Genomic DNA, 17,922 nt, shown 5'->3' on the forward strand with positions numbered 1-17,922 from the left:
AGACTAGACTCAAGTTACTTAGCATAAAAAATAAAGTATCAAATCGGATTCGGGAAGTAACTGGCCAGACAGCAAAAAACATTTAGCCCAAATCTGACCAGATAATTCAGAACAAATTGGTTACTATGTAACCCTTGTTCCCCGAGAGGGGGAACTCCAATGCTATGTGAAAAACTTCCACAATGGGGATTTCATTAGAAAGTCAATGATCTGAAGAGTAATAAAACGGGCTAATGTAATGCCAATGAATTGGCAGTGCCCAGACCACACAGCTGGCAGCAATTACAATTAGCTGTGTATAAGACTGCCAGACACGCGTCAAGTTGCGGTCACACTGGACTTTTCTCCCCATAGACTTCCATTCATATGCTCGCGTCAAGTTTCGCAGGTCGCTGCGGTGCAGAGTTCAAGCTTGGTGAAACATGGAGCATCGCTCGCTTTTTTTAATGTCTATTAATCTTGTTTAATGCCGCCCCTTTTAACAGCGCCACACGCAAGCTCAAACTGCAGTGTGACCGCAGCTTCACTCAGCACCTTTTCAAGCTGAAGAAGCCAAACAATATCTCAACAGTCCAAGCAAGCCTAAAAGGGGTGGCATAACCGGCCTGCATAGCGCAGAAAATCCAGTTGGGAGATAAAGTCCTAGTCCTAGTGCCCACACCTACTTCAAAGTTCCTGGCATCAATGGCTCGAGTCCCAGCTAGGCCAGTTGGCATTTCTGTATGGAGTTTGCATGTTCTTCCCATGATGGTGTTGGTTTCCTCTGGTTGCTCCAGCTTCTTCCTCAGTCCAAAGACATGCACTATAATTTATTGCTGAAGCCACAGCAACCAATCGTCCACACTGTGTAGTTGATGATATTGGAAGCAGATTAAATTTAAAGTTTGACAACTTTATTTTTATTGTTCTTAAAATGTCAGAAATTAAGAATGAGCTATTTTAGGTAATAGTGAAGTGTTTACAAGATATTTCTTGCATCATGGTGTCATGCTATGATCTGTCTGATTAAAGGAAGTTGGCAAACAAAGGAGGAGCTGATGACAATTTAATGAAGTCTCACTATAAAAGAATGATGGGAAACGACTGAGGAGACAGACGAATGACAAGTGCCAAATAGACATGCTGGGACTGATCATTTTCTGCTCAATTCTCAAAGGTAAATCTGTCAGAAATATTTGGGGTCGGGGTTTTCTGTCTTTTGAAAATACTAATTACTGGAATTAGTTGTAAAACATATAGAAGTTAAACATATTCAGAATATTTTATACGTGTGAAACTAATGTGTGTAATGTCATATGTTTTTTAAATACTGTTATGCTTATAAAAACCAAATTATGTGTTAATCTTAACACTAATGCAAAGCTAATTCAGTTTCAATATAGTGTAAATATAGTGTTGTTGAGACTTTATTTGAACTGAATTAGTTCATCTGCCTGTGTTGGAGTGGGTTTCCTCCGGGTGCTCCGGTTTCCCCCACAGTCCAAAGACATGCGCTATAGGTAAATTGAATAAGTTAAATTGGCCATAGTGTATGTGTGTGAATGTAAGAGTGTATGGGTGTTTCCTGGTGTTAGGTTGCAGCAGGAAGGGCATCCGCTGTGTAAAACATATGCTGGATAAGTTGGTGGTTCATTCCGATTAATAACAGGACTAAGCCGAAAGGAAAATGAATGAATGAATGAATGAATGAAATAGTTCATCATTAGTGTTAAGACTAAAATTGATCAAAGATTTAGGGGTGGTGTCCCGGACCAAGATTAAGCATAGTCCTAGACTAAAATGGCCATTTAAATCAGACTAACAGAAATGTGCTTTCTTTGTCATGGATTTAATAAGTCTAAGACTTAATCTAGTCCAGAATTTAATAGACTAATTTCCTGGAGGAAGACTAGAGCAACTTCAGGACTAAATTGAGGCTTAAATTAAACCTACCAGGAGGCAGGTTTAACTTCAGATTAATTTCATTTGGAGAACACATGGATTACTTGGACTATGTCAATGATGATCAGCGCTTTCCCCCAGCCAGGCAAGTTCTTGCAGACAGAAGTGACCCATTACAACGTTCCGATGAAATAAGTTTTCGAGATCGTTTCTGCATGCATAAAGTAAATGCAGTGGAAATAATTTTACTCTAAGAACCCAGGCTTTCATCTGTGAACCAAAGAGGACAGCCTATTCCAGCTTGTCTCCAGGTGCTCATAACTTTAAGGTTCTTGGCCTGTGGCTGGGGAGAAACTGGGGATTTATGTGGTGTCAGTGAACCAACAGTTTGTAAAGTCATTCACAGTGTGTGCAGGGCTATTTATGAATTAAAAGCACACTACATAAACTTCCCTGATGCTAGAACCCAGGTTAACTACAAGCTACTATTCTATGAATATGGAAATTTCCCAGGAGTCATAGGTTGCATGGATGGAACCCATATTCCCATTAAGCGTCCCTCTATTCCAGATGTGGAGGAATACAGGATCCGAAAAATCTGATTTTCCATAAATGTCCACGGTGTATGCACTCCCCAGTTAGAGTTTTCAAACATTGTTGCACAGTGGAAAGGTGCAACTCATCATTCCCGCATTTTCCCCTACTCATTTCTGTATACTCAATTTGAAAGAGATCATAATGGAATTTTGCTTGGTGACAGTGGGTATGCTCAGAAGGATTTCTTGTTTACGCCATACTTGCACCCAACAACAGCTGAACAACTGCGCTACAACCAGGCTCATATGCGCACAGGGGGTTTAGTCGAGCGCATGTTTGGTGTTTGGAGGAGTTTTCAGTGCCTTAGGAAAACACTCAGATTCAAACCAAGTAGATGCTGCACTGTCATCATTGCAACAGCTGTTCTTCACAACTACCTAAAAAAGCAGGGATGCCCAGATCCCCCAATGGAAAAGGATTACAATCCAGATGTGCCACCATTTACAACAAACTACAGAGAAGGACTTGCATACAGGGATGCTTTTGCATTGTGCCCCTTTAAATAGATATGTTTACATTATTTAACTTTCAGCCCTCTGTTCAGACCTGATACATGTAATAATAAAACCAAATAGTTGTTAAAAGTGTACAACTTTTTGGTCTGTTACTGAAACCACCACAACATCCATCTTTTCTTAATAAAACTATTCATTTTTCGGATTCATGTACTAATGTGACATTTGAGCCTGTTGCATCTCTCTCTCCTTCATCTTTATCTCCAGTTCTACTTGTAGTATCTTCATCTCATGCTCCTCCTTAAGATACTTCAACTTATGCGCATAAAAATCATTAGCTTTTTCATGAACAGTGAGTCTTTTCTTCTGGTTACCAGTACTGGCAAACATTGACACCCTTGCTTCTGAGGATGTGGAGGGTAAGCTGCTTTCCAGTTCTTCAGTTCGGTTTAGACCCTCTCCTTGAAACATGAACAGTTCATATATGGTCAAATAAATACAGATTAAATGGGAAAATGTTTCACATCTTAGGACAAGGAAATAGAAGTTTGAGAGGAGAGAAACAAAAGCCCAAATCAAATTCAAATACTTAATATAGGTGCATGTGATCCATCATCTTAACTGTCCAGATGGTCATCATCTGGTATGTTCTCCAAAGGTTGCTGGTTCTCCAGTATTCCGGTCAGTAACTCATCCAACACATCACAGTCTTTATTTGCAGGTCCTCCGCCAGTCTTAAACCTCTTTCTTCGAGCTTCAGCAACAGTTTTTTTTGAGGCTTATTTTAAAACTTTTCCACAACACCTGCATTAAATAACTGTTATAAATACAACAGTGATTTTAAAAGGCCATAATAAACCTAATGATTCTTACCTGACGTTGTTGATTTCTTGTGTGTTCATTTGCATTAAATTCATTACAAATAGATGTCCAGGCATTCCTCTTCTTTGATTCAACAGCTGATGTGTGTAGTTTAACTTCGATGTCTCAACTATTTGCTTTAAAAGACTTTTCTCGTGTTCAGAAAAGTTCTTTGATCATACTCTCTTTTCAACATCTATTGCTATTTGCTTCTCAGTTGCATACAATTTTAACCATTTCTTGGTTCGTTCCATGTTTTATACACAACCTTAATCCAGCTAATCCTGATTTGCACAGCTGGTATTAAATTAATCAAGTGTATTTGAAGCTACGGTCACACCGGGCTTTGTGTGTGCGAAATTCTGTCGTGCGGTGCTGCGAAAAGGGGCGGGATTAAACAAGCTTATTAGACATTTAAAAAAGCGAGCAATTGCTCCATATTTTTAATTTCTGTCCAGAGAGGTCATGTTTTGATCCTCGATTGGTCTCACGCAGTCAAGTGATGCGATTTCGCAGGTCAGAGTTCACCAAGCTTGAACTTTGCACCGCAGCAACCTGCGAAACTCGACGCATGACCTTGCGTTTCCTGTCTGACGCATTCGCGTGCGTATGAATGGAAGTCTATGGGAGGAAAAGTCAAGTGTGACCGCAGCTTTAGTTGAGGACTCCATAGTCCAGGTGTTAGTAATCTGTACTTAATCTGTGTTTCAGAAAGCCATTTTTTAAAACATGATTAATTATTCTAGATTAGGTCTACTCCTGTCTAAATTTAATCTTGGTCCGGGAAACCACCCCATAGAGATTATAGTTAAACTAAAATTACAAGAAGGAAAAGGAAGCTAAGAAATCGCTTTTCATATTACAACTGATAGTTTAAATACGAAAAGTCAAGTATATTTTGTATGTTGTTTAGAATTACACACAGTTAAAACACAAGATAAACACACTCACATTTGTTGTTTCAGAAACCAGTGGACAGAAAATTATCCACGTGTTCAGTAGTGATGCTGAGAATGCTATTCTGCCCTGTTATGATGCTGCTGCGGACTGCACATCAACCACATGGGGATATTATAGCAATAGAGGATCACCAGGAATTGAACTGTTTAATAATGGAAAGATACACGACAGAAAGAAACATAACAGACTGAGTCTGGGCTCTGACTGCTCTCTGAACATCTATAAAACCACAACTGAAGATCTTGGAATTTATACCTGTTGGCTTGGGGTTGAAGAGACACAAACAACTGATGGCAATGTTTATCTTCATGTTCTTCAGGGTCAGTGATTCTGTTTATTATGATTGATTCATATTATAATAATTCTCCTTAAACATCAGGTGTGCTTTCTGTTTCAGTCTCTCCACCATCTTCACAGACACAGATTAGACCAGGCAGCTCTGTCACTCTCTCTTGTCAGTTATATTTCTACTATGAACATTCTTGTGAAACTTTGCTCAGTAGTGAGGGACTTCAGCTCGTCTGGGTGAATGAGTTTGGTGTGAATCTGCAAACAGACTCCAGATTTCAGATCTCATCCTCTTTAAAACACTGTAACATCAGTCTGACTACAACACTCCTGAATGAAGACGTCAACACAGAATGGAGATGCCAGATTACTGAAGGATCTGAAGTAAAGACCTCGGTCAGCTATACTGTCTCATACCTGGGTAAGAAAATGACAATTTTAAGTGAGTTCACACTACTAGTGCTACTCAGCGAGAAAGTGATATGATATCAGTAATTTTACTGAAAAGCAAGCAATTTCTGGTGACATGATCAATAGTAAGGCTGTAGGGGTTTGTCCAGCAATGCAACAAAGTCATTCATGCATTCATTCATTTTCTTTTCGGCTTAGTCTCTATATTAATCTGGGGTCCCCACTGTGGAATGAACTGCCAACATATCCAGCATATGTTTTACACAGCTGCAACCCAACACCAGGAAACACCCATACATTCTTACATTCACACACATGCACTACGGCCAATTTAGGTTATTCAATTCACCTATACCGCATGTCTTTGGAGTGTGGGGGAAACCGGAACACCCGGAGGAAACCCATGCCAACATGGGGAGAACATGCAAACTCCACACAGAAATGCCAACTGACCCAGCCAGGGCTCGAACCAGCGACCGTCTTGCTGTGAGGCGATTGTGCTACCCACTGAGCCACCATGCTGCCCAGCAATGCAACTTTTGGAGGTGGCTCATACCACCTGTCATGTTCAGTTTTATCAAGGAGATAGTTGACTAAATCTGTACGTATTTTGACTTGCTTCTTGCTTAACAAGTGCACTTGACATGTTGCTGGATAAGTTCACATTTCAGTTTTATTATTAAACAAAATGATTAGCAGTTATGGGGAATATTCATTCTTTTCCAAATATTTAACAGGTCATGTTTACCAGAGTAAGGACATTTTTATGATTGTTTGTGTCATGTACAGATGTTCTTCAAAAACAGCAACTAACTAAACTAATTTTGTTTTGTTTTTTTTACAAATTCTCAAAATGCTCTGAAACAGCCTCTACTCCAGCACCTGTAAATACAACACAAGGTACACAATATCACTTCATATTCTTCTTTCTACTTACTGATTGATTGAGTTTATAATACCTATTTTTTATATAATAAGCATTTTTATACTGCTAGAAATGACAACAAAGGAATGCTGAATCACAAAGGAATGATGTAATAATTCTGCAATAGTTCTGTGAGATGTGGAAACAAGATGATTCATAAAATGTTCAGTTTTCTGCTCAGTGCTTAATTGTTCTTCATTTCGTCTCTCCTGCAGTGATTTCTGCTGTAACTGCTGCTGTTGCTGCTCTATTTGTCCTTATTGTTCTTGGGTTGATCTTTAAATATCGAGCAGGTGAGTAGTCATTAATCAACTAGGAATTTCAAGGTAATTAATATTCAAAACACAATATGATTTGACTTATGCACACACTTACATTCAAAGTTTTGGGGTAAGTATACTGTATTAGAATGATTAACATATTTGACACTGGACTGCAAACAAGTATTGCGTGTCAAAATTTTAGAATTGACATGTGCACATCTCTAAAAGCTCAATAAAATGGTTTCCATTAATATATACTTTGTTAGGATAGGGCTGTATTCTCAGATACAACTTTTTGAAAAACTGGAATCTGAGAGCTACAAAAATTGAAATATTAAGACCTTTAAGCTGCGGTCACGCTGCACTTTGCTCCCCATAGACTTCCATTCATACGCACACGAATGTGTCAGACCAGAAACACAATTTCGTGCGACAAGTTTCGCAGTTCACTGTGTTGGAAAGATCAATGTTGGTGAACTCTGACCTGCGAAATCGCATCATGTGACTGCTTGATTTCGCACACACAAACTCGAGTGTGACCACAGCATTAGAGCTGTCTAAGTGAAGTTCTTATGATTTTTCTCAGCTGCTCACACTTCAGCTCATGATTGATTCTCCAATCTGATAATTCCTAGCTCACTATAAATAACCAGAGTTTTCTTATCTCAAAATCTTCGTCTTGAAGAATACCCCCCTACGTACCCCTACTCTCCCTACTTTTCAGATGGGCGACACGGTGGCCCAATGATAAGCACTGTTGTCTCACAGCAAGAATGTCTCTGGTTAAAGTCCCTTCTAAACCAGATGACATTTCTATGAGGAGTTTGCTTGTTCTCCCCGTGCCCACATAGATTTTTCCCTGGGTTCTCCGGTTTCCTTTCCCAATCCAAATACACGCAACCTAAGTGAATTGAACATTCCAAATTGAAACCATAGCCAAGCTCTTAGCGAGTACACCTCTCCTCAGCCATCCTATATCTGTCATTAGCAAGAAATAAACCTGGGGGAGTTCACCGAGCAGGAGCCCAGGGCTAGAGAATCTTATAAGCTCAGGGCTCTCTCCTGGGATGGCATGCCAAACAAGCCTTATTATCAATCATTAGCTACGTGTGAACACTTGAAATGAAGTGCTTAGCAATGCACATTACTCATCAAAATTTAATTTTGATATATTTACAATAGGAAATTACAAAAAAAAAAATCATCATGGAACATGGTCTTTGCAAAATAATTATAATAATTTTTGGCATAAATGTAAAAATCAATAATTCTGACCTATACACATTTTTTTTACCCACACATGCAATTTCTAAAAATATACCTGTATAACATAAGAGTTTTTATTTTATTTTATTTTTCAAGGGTCACACATTAAAATGGTTTTGTCAGCATATTAGAATGATTAAAATATAAAACGCTTATTATACACTGTAATAATATTTCAGAATTTCAATTTTTTATTTATTTATTTATTTATTTTTCAAGTACATACATCATTGATAAGCATAAGTGACTTCTTTCAAAGATATTTCCATCCTCAAACTTTTGAGCAGTAGTTTCGGTAGGTCATGTAGAATATTTATCGCTGAAATGTCTCTAAAACATTTGTCTGTTGAAGAAATGTTTAAATGTAAATATTGTTTGTTTTTTGTTTTTTCAGGTAGGAAGGCAGATCATGCAGTGGTGATCAGCAATTTCACACCAGTGACCCCAGCTGCTGCTGATATCAATGTTAGTGAACTCTATTTAAATACATTTACACGTTTGGCTGTAACATAGGGTTGTTGATTTACAACCAATTAGAAGTGAATATTATTACAGCTACTAACTTGTTTAATGTTTAAAATCATTCTATTGAAAAATAGTTATACGTTTTTTATTGTAATTTTTTCATTGTAAATTTTTCATTTTTTATTCATTGCAATTTTACTTCTAAAACAGTGTATCAAAATTGCTTCAAAAATAGCTTTTAGCTGTGAATTGCGTCTATTGTGTTTAGGGGAAGATGACGTGTGGGCAGATGACTGAGGATGTGGCTTATGCTGAGGTCATTACTTCCAGTAATTTGTTTAAAGAAATACGCAATGTAAGTGAAGAAATTTTGACTCCTTTTTCGTAACGTATATTTAATGACCTTTTCATAATAAAGTTAAAAATGTATCTACATAACACTGACATCATGTATGCCAGACATTTGACCCTACAAATGTGTATACATCATATAAATTGTATAAATTATTAGCCTCCTGTGTTGTTTTATGTTATATATATATATATATATATATATATATATATATATATATATATATATATATATATATATTCTAAGTGATGTTTCGTTGGAATAAAAGCATTCTGACCCTTAACAAGACGCGTTTAACAGTCATTAGCATCTTAAATCCTTGAAACTTTTTATTATTTTGATTTGTTTAAAAGTATATTTATAAATATATATGTATTTGGTGTGTGTATTATATAATCTTTGCATCAAATGACAAAAAATTATTTACCGCTTGTGCGAGGCATTTGAAATGCAGAGTGTATGGGCTGGACAGTAAATCTGACATTGTTCTTTCTTCTGGACGTTATCAGTCTCACACATTTTTTTCCTTTTTCTGAAAGTCTTGATAACACCATTGTGGAGGTTTTTTAAAATTATTTCAGCAACTGAGAAATCCGGAAATGTGATTACCCCTTTACGTTTTTGTTTCTTTGCTTGTCTACAAAACAAACAACTGTTATCCAATAACTTGCCTAAGTATCCTAACTTGCCTAGGATACTAACATAATAACCTAGTTAAATTGCACTTTAAGCTGAATACTACTATCTTGCAAAATAAATTGTAAATATAATCATAAAATTATAGGTACTGTAATTAAATTAAAAACAAATTATTAAAACTATTAAGTTAACTATTAACAATGTGTCATTAAACAACACCTGGAATATTTTTATAAAGATTTTAATTTGACCGGAAGGCTAATAATTTAATAATTCTGACTTTACCTTTTATATAGTTTTACTAAATCTGATTTATAGTGGTTGTCTTTATCTCTGTTGTTTCCTCAGGTTCAGTCTGATGATAAAGTCACATATGTTGCCATCAGAGGAGGTTTGACGCCAAGCTGAAGATGTCAGGTATTTACCACAGCCACCATCGTCACCTGAACCCCACCTTTCCTGCCACGTCAAGAGTACTACACAAGTTCAAGTTCAAGTCACCATTCAACCAGAATCCAGCCTACAGTTTACATTCCCAAACTTACCTGACTTTCATCATCGTTTACTAACTATTTTCAAATTGTTCTTGTATGTTATTTTTTTCTCCTGGTCTCTGTGTAAATCCTGTTGGTGTCCGAGTTTGGGTATGGAGGAGGCGAGGACTCAAAGAATTTAAAAGATGGATTTATTAATAATAATAAAAACAAAAATGACTCCAAGTGGTAAAACATTAACAATACACACTTGACTGGGCTGGCAGGGCAGGGAAGATCAAGACAAAACAAAGCAGGATCATCATGAAGAGTGATGATAAACTGGCACAAAACAGCAGACATGAGGAAACTTTAAACATAAACAAATTAAGACAAACCGTTCAACAGAATAAACTAATACTTGGATAACAATTGGATTTGGATAATTGGATAGACTAGAGCGCATGACAAACGAATCCCGCGATCACACTTTGAGTTTGAGCATGAGAAATTCTGTTATAAGTCACAGCAAAAAAGGTGCATAAAACCACAACACAAGACACAAAACTGAACACAACACGAGCGCATGATAAATGAAAATGTACCATGCACTCACATATGCGGCATGGTTGTTCAAATGCAATCCAAAACTGAATCCAACTTGACAGAGTCACCAAGGCTGAACAGCACGTCCCAGACAAACAACATGAACACAAAGACTAGCAAGCATGCATATCCCGAGCCTCCTTGTGAACTTTTTCCAATTTCCAATTTATTAGAAATGCTTTCTATTTGTGCAACATCGTGGCTGGACAACAGGATAAACTAGTATGACAATGATCACCTCAGATACAAATTACTCTTTCTGTGCTTTTAGCCATTTATGGCCATAGCTACTGAAAGCAGCAGCAGATAGTTTACCTCAGATATTGAAAATAAAATAACCTGTGAAAGGTTTCAAAATGAAAGTCAGAACTGTGAGAGTGCTAACCAACAATATCAGTCACTCAGTAGCCTATGTACATTTAGTAATGTTAAAGGGGATTAATATGTATTAATTCGATTATAACCCTACCATTTAGTTGGGAGTGCAGTGGCTGGTATTTATTTTTTTATTTATTGCTTTTATTTTAACAAAACAAAACAGAACAATGACCACAGTTCACAACCAACTAATTTCTCAACATCACAGCACATAATGAAGATCAAAAAGAAGACAAAAATACAAAGTAATAATAATAGAAGAATACATAAATTAACAACACAATCTCACGGCAATTCATAACTTTTTGATTTAGTGGCTAATTCATATGAATTCATACAATCTAATTCGTACATTTTTGTAAGATTTGCTCATCCCCCAATGACGGTTGGCTTTTGGGGTGGGGTTTGGTGCCACGCCTCCTTTTTAAAATCGTACAATTTCGTACGACTGAACTCGTACGAATTAATACGAATTAGCCTCTAAACTGACAAAACGTAAAATACTTACGTTTTCTCGTGAGATCAGGCTGAAATTAACCAAGTTTTATGGTGATCTAAGGTTTTGCAAAAATGTAACTGAAATCCTAGGACCTACATATTCAAGGAAAGGAGTCCAGATCTTATAAAAAGTATCACTTTTTCCCCTTGACCAGTGGGTAAAATATTCCAATGACATAAGATCAAATGGCTGGTATTTAAATGAATGGCTGGTATTTCAATGTTTCTGTCATGTTGCTTCACATTTGCTGCAGACAGCCAAATTGCTTGTCGCTGAAATCTTGTCACTTCATTTGTAGTTAGGACACAATGCTTCCAAGTAAATACCTTGTTTTAATCCAGCATTAAAAAAAACTCACTTGCTTGTAGCTTTCTATTAACACATAGACCTTAATTGGTTTGTTTGAGTGTGGATGGTTAGGGACAGAACAAAACTCTAGGACCGTCATATGTACCGAACTTGCTTACCTCTGGCCATTGTGAATTTAAATCACTGTTTACATAATTTTTACACGTCATAACTGTCTGTGTTGTTGGACATAAATGGATCCATATGATAAAAAAAATCTAGCATATACAAGTTTGAATGCCAAGCTTGTCCAGACTGATTTATGCTGGTTGATGGGTAGTGCTGGTATAGTGTATGTGCAATGAGCTAGTGAAGTCAAGGGACAAAGAGCCCCTAATTACTGCTAAACGAACATGAATATCCACAATGGGAACTCCAAATAGATTTCATAATTAGCATTAGTCTACACATCTTACTTGTGATGCAGGCTTTTGTGATTTTATTTTTTCAGATCAAAGGATGACAACTTTTTTTCCCCTGCTGTGATATGTTTGGCTAACTTGCCTCTGTTGCCTTTGGTTTGCATGTTTTTGTAATGCTTTGATAATATGTTATATGTTAACATGTCAGCAATATTATCAGTTTGACTGGACTGCCACTTTACACTGGTAATATGATTCTGGGTGAAGTAAATAATACAGAAACTACCATCCATATTAATTGATTTAGTTCAGGCAAAATAAAAAAATAAATCTGTAAATTCTATTTTAGTATCAACTTTGGAGAAATGAAAGTTTATGACTTAATAAACATATTTTACTTTTTATGTTCCATTGATTCTTAAAGGAAACATCACAGTAATAAAATTAAGAAAAATAAACTCAATTTTTGGATGCTGGTGTTGCCATCATGCACTGAGAAATATTTCATGTTTTTTTTATTACGGTTTTCAAGTTTGCATGTAGTTTTGTTCTTGCTTTTGTTGTTACATGCTATTTTATGACATCTGGAGTACATTTACTAATTTCATATGCAAGAAAAAAAAAACACTTGACTGTTACTGCTATTGTGCTAGTGTGCCAACTATTGAGGTGTGTTACTCGTTAACTGTTGTATCAGTATGTTATTAAATAGATTATAACAAGAAATGTAGTGTTGTGTACTTCCTTTAATGTTTAAAGTAGAAAATACACCAGAAAACTTGCACAAACAGCATTGTTTCATTCAGTGCTCTCATTTACATAAGTAAATAAAAAAGGCAGAAAGTATGAGAAAAAGGGAGTGATAGTTTGGATTCCTGGATGATAAATGGATGAGTGTAAGAGATCGTTACTGTGCGAGCAAAGGCATCTATTAAAATACACACTATGAACCTAATTTGACTCACGTCTACAGTACTGCAGTTCCAAACACCCAAAGTACTTTACCAAAAAAAGTGTATTCTGAGCTTTAACCATAGTTTTACTATTATAAAACTGTAGTACATATGACTATTATTATAGTAAATTCAGCTATATATTATTATAGATAATTTTTTTCTTATCTAAAAATTACAAATACTGGGTTGCAGCTGGAAGGGCATTCGCTGTGTAAAACATATGCTGGATAAGTTGGCGGGTCATACTGATGTGACGACCCCTGATGAATAAAGGGACTAAACCGAAGGAAAATTAAGAACTGATTGATAGATAATTAATATACATATGAGAAGTGCCTTTTTTTTCCAGTTGAGCTCCTTTCCCTCCCTAGCTTGTGTTATTGCGTTACCAAGCTATCCAACTCCCTTTAAATAGACTGAGGGAAACATAGGCCATCAACCCTCTTTTCCCAGTAGTGTTCGCCCATTGCTTTGGGCCTACTGACCCATATACCCAACTGCTGTTCACATGAAACCCTTCTTCATTTCTACCTACAAGCCTCTTAATTGACTAACAATATTTTTTAACCTGGAAGTAAACTAATCCTTCATGTAAACAGTTCACTGTGTTCTATACCAGTCTTCATTATTCACAATCATTTACCTTCCAACAAAACTGGAAATGAGCTTACACATCATCTTTTCATTTTATTTGTGTATACTTACTCATGTATAAAACTTTTGCCAGTATTAAATGTAAAAGTGGGCTAAGTATAAATAAAAGTTATTCGATTTCTACAACCCCAGAGAACAGAACTCTGAGAAATATTTAGTTTATAAATCTCCATCTTCACTGTCTTCACAACAAAGTAAACATTAAAAGTAACTTAAACTGCCTACGTTTTATTGTGTATTAAGTCATTCACACACTCTTAGATATGGATTGAAAATGGTATTGCTAAACATGATTTAGTATTCTTGTTTAGTTTTACAAAGTAAGTGTTAACTGGTTTACCAGTGTACTGATGTAAATATATCTGTTGTTGTATTTTGTAACTCTCGGGTGACAGGAAGTTACTAAGCAGAAGGACAAAGGATATTTAAAGAAAGAAAGAGGAAGATTAACAGGGACAGAGAATGGGTATTAAGTGTATAATAAATCTGCTGGGACTGATAAATCTATACTCACTTTTCACAGGTACAGTATGCTTTGACTTTTTTGAAAGAGATGAAGATGGTTAAGAGAATGTATCTGTATGGTCATTTATTGTATAGTGGTGTTCGTTTATGTGCAAAAACCTCTAAATGCCGTCAGAAATTTTCTCCTAAAATGAGCAATTTTTTTTCAGCCTCCTATGTTTATGTTCAATTATTTCACTTTAAAGACATCCAAGAGAACTCATTCCCTCCTAAAAAAGTTAAATTACTGAGCCTACAAACAGGAGTCAAATGGCATTTAGAGGCTTTTGCATCTAAACTCTTCATAAACAGTCATTCATAAATTCAGCTCAGACTTCAAAGTATGGTATTGTTGTGTTCTCTCAAGAACAAAATCTTTGTCTAATAATATATGTATGTTCAGGAAAAGGTTTGTTAATTTGAACATGTCATTGTTAAGGGGTTAAAAGAAGCAAATATCCTAATTACACATTGGTAATATTAAAATGCATTTAGCATCAAACAGTTATTTCAATTTTATTTCCGAAAGTGCATACGTGTACGGTGTACTAATATAGTCATATCTATACACTGTCAGGTACCAGTGGACAGAAAACAATCCTTGTGTTCAGCAGTGATGGTGAAAATGTCAATCTGTTTGCTGATGATTCTCCTACTGACTGCGCATCAACTTCATGGACATATAGCAGAGAACTAAATTCAGACTCAGTTGAACTATTTGAAAATGGGATGAAGAAAAGTGGCACCGAGAGAGATGAGAGACTGAGTCTGGGCGCTGACTGCTCTCTGAACATCTATCATGCCACAACTGAAGATCGTGGTGTTTACAGCTTCTGGCAATATGTAACTAAAGCAGAAAATCTAGTTGCCAGTGTTTATCTGCATTTTCTTCAAGGTCAGAGATTATGTTCACTAAACTCTCAGAAATAAAGGTACGCAAGCTGTCACTCGGGTGGTACCTTTTCAAACGATACAAATTTGTACATAAAAGGTCCATATTACTACCTCAAAGGTACATATTAGTATCTAAAAAGTACAAAAGTGTTTTGTGGGTATATACTTTTGAGGTACCAATATAGACCCTTCAAGTACAAATGTGTACCTTTTTAAAAGGTACCACCCCAGTGACAGCTCGCGTACCTTTATTTCTGAGTGTATGTTATTATTATGTAATGTGATTTAAAAGAGCATCTCTCATCTCTAGTTTACTAAAATAAATTAATTCTCATGTGTGTTTTCTTTTTCAGTTTCTCCACCATCAACCACAGAAGCTGAGATTAGACCAGGCAGCTCAATGACTCTCTCTTGTCAGCTGTATGTGTATGATGGATATCCTTGTGATCATTTACTCACTCCAGAGGGACTTCAGCTCATCTGGGTGAATGAATCTGGTGTGAATCTGCAAACCGACTCCAGATTTCAGATCTCATCCTCATCCTCATCAAAACACTGTAACATCAGTCTGACTACAACACTCCTGAATGAAGATGACAGCACGGAATGGAGATGCCAGATTAGTGAAGGATCTGAAGTAAAGACCTCGGTCAGTTATACTGTCTCATTCCTGAGTAAGAAAACTAAAATACTCATGTATAACTTATTTAGCCCAACAATAATTACAAGTCTGCACTAATAATAACTAACTAACTAATACTGTAATGTTTACTTGGGCTATTAGTTTATTTTACATAAATTCATATTAATACATTGCATCTATGTGTCTGACAACACTTTCTAATCTTTGTTTTTTCAGGAGGTAGTGAGATTGTAGGAGACGGGTTGTTACTCAGAGGTTTTTGAAATGTCTTTATCATATTTACTGATAGCAGTGCATCAATAATTGGTCAGTGTTTTGTTTCATTAAGATAATGTAGTTTCATTGACTGAGTTTGTTCCTTCTCTGTCTGCATGTGTCTGTCCACCTCTCCATGCTGCAGGGATTATAATTATCATTGAGATGGCAGCACTAAGTATTCCTACTGCTATTCTTCTATGGATCTGTAAAACAAGATCTGGTGAGTTTTCAGAGTTGTTTTCACGATCTGTTGACACAGCAAGCAATACATACGATTAAATACTGTATACACCATAAAGAGTTACGAAGCCATCTTATTACATGATACAATATAAAAGGTTTTATATAGTGATATGCTTTATTCACAGGAAAAAGAAGACATCCAGAAGACATTGAGATTTAAATCATTTTGAATAAAAAACTTAGTTTTAGAAAGTTTTTTTTCTTATTAATGCATTCACTCTTCTTGACACACTTTCTGAATCTGTTTACTCTTGTTAATCTTGACTACTAATCTGTACCTCAACACTGTATATGCAGCAAATAAATGTATTAAAAGTTCTTGAGGTTTAGATTCTGTGTTTTTTTTTTTTTTTTTTTTTGTGACAGTTTTAAAATTGATTTTTTTTGTCATTCAGGTGGTGGGCATATTGTAGTAGTATTGCAATTCAAATAGTTGAAAACATACAACCCCAAAGCAAAAAAGTTGGGTACGTATGGAAAACACAAATAAAAATACCACACCATATTCCAATACCATGACGAACCTTGGCTTTTGGATTTGTTGCTGGTAACAGTCTGAATGATTCTTTTCTTCTTTGGGCCAAAGTACACAGCATTCATTTCTTCCAAATAAAATATAAGAAAAAATGATTCATCTGAACACATTTCCACTGTGTGATGGCCCATCCCAGATGCCTCAGAGCCCAGAGAAGTCAATAGCACTTCTGGACACTGTTAACATATGGCTTCCTTTTGGCACAGTACAGTTTTACCTGTCATCTGTGGCTGTAATTATGGATTATGGTACCTGACAAAGGATTGCCAAAGTAATCTTGAGCCCATGTGGTGGCATCGTGTATAGATGAATGATGATTCTTGATGCAGTGCTGCCTGAGGGATCAGAGATCATGGTAGTTCAGCTTAGGCTTGCATCCTAGTCCTATACGCACTTACCTGCTCCCTCTCTTTCTAACAGTACAAAAATCTGTTTCTCAAGTGAGTATCTGTGCTAATTATTCCTCACATTTGCAATTTACCTTTTGTGACATAAGCAGGTTACGCATACACAGTTTTATAGTGCTATAATTATTCATTCATTCATTCATTTTCTTTTCGGCTTAGTCCCTTTATTAATCTGGGGTCGCCACAGCGGAATGAACCGCCAACTTATCCAGGGAGAACATACAAACTCCACATAGAAATGCTAACTGAACCCACCGAGGCTCGAACCAGCGACCTTTTTTCTTTGAGGCGACAGCGCTGCCCACTATAATTATTATGTAATAAAACAGTTTGTTTATTTTGTTGCATTTTACACACTTTAATAAAAATTCTGTAAAATTTATGGAAAATACTGCCAGCTATGGTTACTAGAACTTTTTTGTAAAAAATACAGAATTTTTTCTATAAAATTGTTTAACTAAAGAACAATGTATTTATTAACTAATGCAATGCAATTTTTTTGATGCAATGAGTTAATTATTTTTATTTGCAGAAAGCAACTACATTTTAATTGGCATTTACTGCCATTAAAAGCAACATTTTGTCTGAGTCTGAGTAATATATCTGAGCATATTAATATTGATAACCATTGCACATCAGTTCACTAAACACCCTAAATCTGTTAAAATGCATCAATCTAATGGCGGTTGAGTTTGCAGCTGGATATTATTGGGGGATCGCTGACAGAAACATTGAACAGCTCCGCCAGAGCGTGTCTGCAGCTCATATGCAAGTTTATTTTATATTCTATGGCAGAAGC

The 17,922-nt window shown here is 36.2% G+C and overlaps 2 protein-coding genes across 2 annotated transcripts; both read left to right on the forward strand.

Moving 5' to 3' along the window:
• Positions 1 to 1,102: 1,102 nt before the first annotated feature.
• Positions 1,103 to 9,771, forward strand: dicp2.2 (diverse immunoglobulin domain-containing protein 2.2). The gene is made up of 8 exons (XM_056472935.1): positions 1,103 to 1,156; positions 4,760 to 5,074; positions 5,152 to 5,463; positions 6,321 to 6,353; positions 6,594 to 6,671; positions 8,302 to 8,372; positions 8,641 to 8,727; positions 9,712 to 9,771. Exons 1-8 carry the CDS (start codon positions 1,120 to 1,122, stop codon positions 9,769 to 9,771), a joined length of 993 nt encoding a protein of 330 aa, XP_056328910.1. The 5' UTR covers positions 1,103 to 1,119.
• A 4,330-nt stretch (positions 9,772 to 14,101) lies between these two features.
• LOC130240753 (uncharacterized) lies at positions 14,102 to 16,401 on the forward strand. Its single transcript, XM_056472388.1, has 4 exons — positions 14,102 to 14,162; positions 14,721 to 15,038; positions 15,391 to 16,158; positions 16,307 to 16,401. Exons 1-3 carry the CDS (start codon positions 14,102 to 14,104, stop codon positions 15,774 to 15,776), a joined length of 765 nt encoding a protein of 254 aa, XP_056328363.1. The 3' UTR covers positions 15,777 to 16,158; positions 16,307 to 16,401.
• Positions 16,402 to 17,922: the final 1,521 nt, after the last annotated feature.

Source organism: Danio aesculapii, chromosome 14, assembly GCF_903798145.1.
Source record: "Danio aesculapii chromosome 14, fDanAes4.1, whole genome shotgun sequence".
NCBI classification, from domain to species: Eukaryota; Metazoa; Chordata; class Actinopteri; order Cypriniformes; family Danionidae; genus Danio; species Danio aesculapii.